General features: G+C 73.8%; 1 protein-coding gene across 1 annotated transcript in view; it reads left to right on the top strand.

Annotated features, from left to right (window-relative positions):
* The first annotated feature begins 371 nt into the window (after positions 1 to 371).
* PRX (periaxin) overlaps positions 372 to 3,244 on the top strand; it is a 4,661-nt gene continuing 1,788 nt past the window's right edge. The window contains exons 1-4 of the mRNA XM_085319480.1: positions 372 to 495; positions 575 to 734; positions 1,049 to 1,242; positions 1,776 to 3,238. Coding sequence (XP_085175606.1) covers positions 466 to 495; positions 575 to 734; positions 1,049 to 1,242; positions 1,776 to 3,238 — 1,847 coding nt within the window. The 5' untranslated portion in view covers positions 372 to 465. The remainder of the gene's footprint in view (positions 496 to 574; positions 735 to 1,048; positions 1,243 to 1,775; positions 3,239 to 3,244) is intronic.

The raw sequence follows: 3,244 nt of genomic DNA, 5'->3' as shown, positions 1-3,244 counted from the left end.
CACTGGGGAGGGAGCCAGGAGCCGGGCAGGACGGGGGTCTGCACCGGGGAGGGATCGGGAGCCGGGCAGGACAGGGGTCTGCACCGGGGAGGGATCGGGAGCCAGGCAGGACGGGGGTCTGCACCAGGGAGGGTGCCCTGTACCGGGGAGACCTCTCTGCCCCAGGCAGGATGGAGTCCATGCTCGGGGGGTCTCAGGGCACTGCTGAGCCCGGCATTGCCCCCCATCCTCTGCAGGAGACTGAGCTGAAGGTGCTGTCCTGGTCGGCCACCCGCGGAAGCCGGTGCCAGCGGCAGAGCTGTGAGCCGGGGCCAGGGCCGGGGTCGGTCCCCAACGCTGGGCGCTCGGTCACCTGCGCCGTCGCCTCTTCCCATTGCGGGTGCTGGAGAGGCCGCTCCATGCGGAGCTGAAACGGCCAAGGGCAGGCGCAAGGCGGCCGAGCCGGGACCCGCAGCTGGGCGCAGGATGGAGCCCGCTCGCGCCAGCGTGGCCGAGGTGAGGGCTGCACTGTGGCATGCTCGGCGTGGGGCTGGTCCCACGCCAGGCCGGTCCCACGGCACGCTCTGCCCCGCAGGAGCACGTCGCCGCGCCGGAGCTGGTGGAGATCGTGGTGGAGACAGCGGCCGAGGCCGGGGTGACGGGCATCAGCCTGGCCGGCGGCGGGAAGGAGGGCATCTACGTCTCCGACGTGCAGCGCGACTCCAGCGCCGCCAAGGCCCTGCGCCTCCGCGAAGGTGGGAGCGTGGGGATGGCGCGGGGGGCCTGGGGGGATGCGATGGGCCCCGATGGCAATGCTGAAAGTCTTTGCAGGCCTCCAAAGTCGTTGCAAGCTCTGCAGGGCCCCAGGGTCTTTGCAAGCTCCRCAGAGCCCCAAAGTCGTTGCAAACTCTGCAGGGCCCCAAGGTCGTTGCAAGCTCCCGCTGGCTGCAGCGCCCATGCGGGTCTCCCCAGCGCACAGGGACCCAGCCCTGGGGGCTCTCGGCCCTCTCCCGGTGCCTCCCTGAAGGCTGGTGCCCCACGGCCTCCCCTCACTGCCGCGTCCCYGCAGGCGACCAGCTCCTCAGCGCCAGGGTCTTCTTCGAGAACGTCCGCTACGAGGACGCCGTGCGGCTGCTGCAGTGCGCCGAGGCCTGCAAGGTCTCCTTCTGCCTCAAGCGCACCGTGCCCAGCACCGACGCCGCCGTCCAGCCCGGGGCAGCCGGCTCCGAGGCCAAGGGGCCCAAGGCGAAGGTGGCCAGGCTGGTAGGCGCCTGCGACCCACTCAGCCCTCGGGCGGGGGGGCCCTTGGTCTCTGCTGGGTTTATTTCCACCCGAACTGCTTTCTCAGTGATTCATCACAAAGATGCGCCCGGTGCCATCCCCGGCGGGGTCCCATTCCCGGGCCGGGCCGGGACGTGGGGAGCTCGCAGGTTCGCCCTAGGCAGGGGTTGAGGTGCAGTGCCGGGGATGCGGCTGCCGTGAGCGGTGCCCTGGCACCAGGCGGCCTCCGGCTGCCCACGGCTCTGCGGTGCACGAAGGTTGCAGCAGGGAGGGGGCTGCATGCCAAGCGGCGGGGGTTGCACGTGGGGAGGGCGTTGCATGCCGGGGGGAGGAGGTTGCACATGGGGAGGGCGTTGCACGCAGGGGGGAGGAGGTTGCACATGGGGAGGGAGGTTGCAGGCAGTGGGGAGGTTGCATGCAGGGGGGAGGTTGCACACAGCTCACTGGTGCATGCAGAGAGGAGGTTGCACGCGGGACAGGGGTTGCGTGACACACGTTTCTCTCCTTCCCACCAGCACATCAAGAGCCTGACGCCCTTGAAGAAGAAGAAGAAGGTGGCGAAAGCCCTGGCAGCAGTGGCAGTGCCGGGGGCGAAGCCGGACGCGGGGCCCGTGGACGTGGAGTTCTCCCTGCCCAAGCTCTCCAGGCTGGTGCGGGGCCGGAGCGCGGCGGCGGCTGCAGCCCCCCTGGCCCCCGTGGGGCCTCCAGCAGCGGCGGCGGAGGCCAAGCGGACGCGACTGGCCTTCTCCCGGCTCACGGTGAGGGAGGCGGTGGCCGGGAAAGCGGCGGCACTGGAGGTGGAGGAGCCRCGGGCGAAGCTGGAGGTGGCCCTGCCCCGGGGCGGCATGGAGCCGGCGGCTCCCAAGCRGCCCCCGGCTTTCGGCAAAGAGGAGCCCGGCGCCGAGGGCGAGGCCAAGTTCAGGGCTCCCCGCGTGGAGCTGGACGTGCCGCTGCCCGGCCTCGGGGCGCCGGCGCTGCTCCCGGCCATGGACGTGGCGGTGCCCAAGGTGGACGTGGGGCTGAGCCTGCCCGGCGCGGCGCCCCCAGCCGCGCCGGCGCCGCCAGAGCCGGGACCGCGGGCTCCAGCGCTGGAGATCGCGGTGCAGCCACTGGCCCTGGAGCTGCAGCTGCCCGTGGCACGGCGCGAGCCGGAGCCAGCGCCGGAGCCGGCCGCCCGGGAGGCTCCCGGCATCGCTGCCAAGGTGCCCAAAATCGCCCTGCCCAGGCTGGGGGGCAAAGCCGAGGAGGCGGCCGGCGGCCTCGCGGCGCCCGGGGTGGGCGCCGCGGCCGAGGAGAGCCCCAAGGCCAAGGGGCCCAAGGTGAAGCTGCCGAGCCTGGGGATCTCCTTGCCGGCGGCGCCGGCCAAGCTCCCGGCCGTGAAGGTGCCCTCCATCGACATCGCCGTGCCCAGCACCGCCGTGGAGCTGGCGCCCGCCGAGCCGCCGCCGCCGCCGCCCCCGGAGCCGGGGAAGTTCGGCATTCCCAAGCTGGACCTCAGCGTGCCGGGGGCGAAGGCGCTGGAGCTGCCCAAGGGAGCCTTGCCGAAGCCGGAGCTGGGCATCGCCGTGGAGCAGCCGCGGGTGGAGGTGAAGCTGCCGGCRGCCGGGGTGGCCGGCGAGAGCCCGGAGCCGGCCCCGGTCCGGCTGAGCTTCCCGGCGGTGCCGGTGCCGGCGCTGGAGATCGCGGTGCCGGCGGTGGACGTGGGCCTGGAGCTGCCGGCAGCACGGGAAGGGGAACGGGCGCCGCGGCCGGCGGATGAGGGTCCGGCGGGTGCCGAGGGGCCGGGCTGGGGTGCCGTGGGGGCCAGGATCCCCAAGGTGGACATCGCCGTGGGGCGGGCGAAGCCGGCGGAGGCGGCACAGCCGGACGCTGCGGCCGCGCTCGAGACGGGGCTGCGGAGGCTCAGCCTGGAGCTGGAGGCGCCCGGCGCGGGCGGCCCCGGCGCCAAGCCCAAGCCCCCCAAGCTGGCCCTGCCCCGGCTGGG

Source organism: Rhea americana, unplaced genomic scaffold (genome assembly GCF_003343005.1).
Source record: "Rhea americana isolate MKP2758 unplaced genomic scaffold, rheAme1 scaffold_591, whole genome shotgun sequence".
NCBI classification, from domain to species: Eukaryota; Metazoa; Chordata; class Aves; order Rheiformes; family Rheidae; genus Rhea; species Rhea americana.
This window is presented reverse-complemented; position numbering and strand designations above follow the sequence as displayed.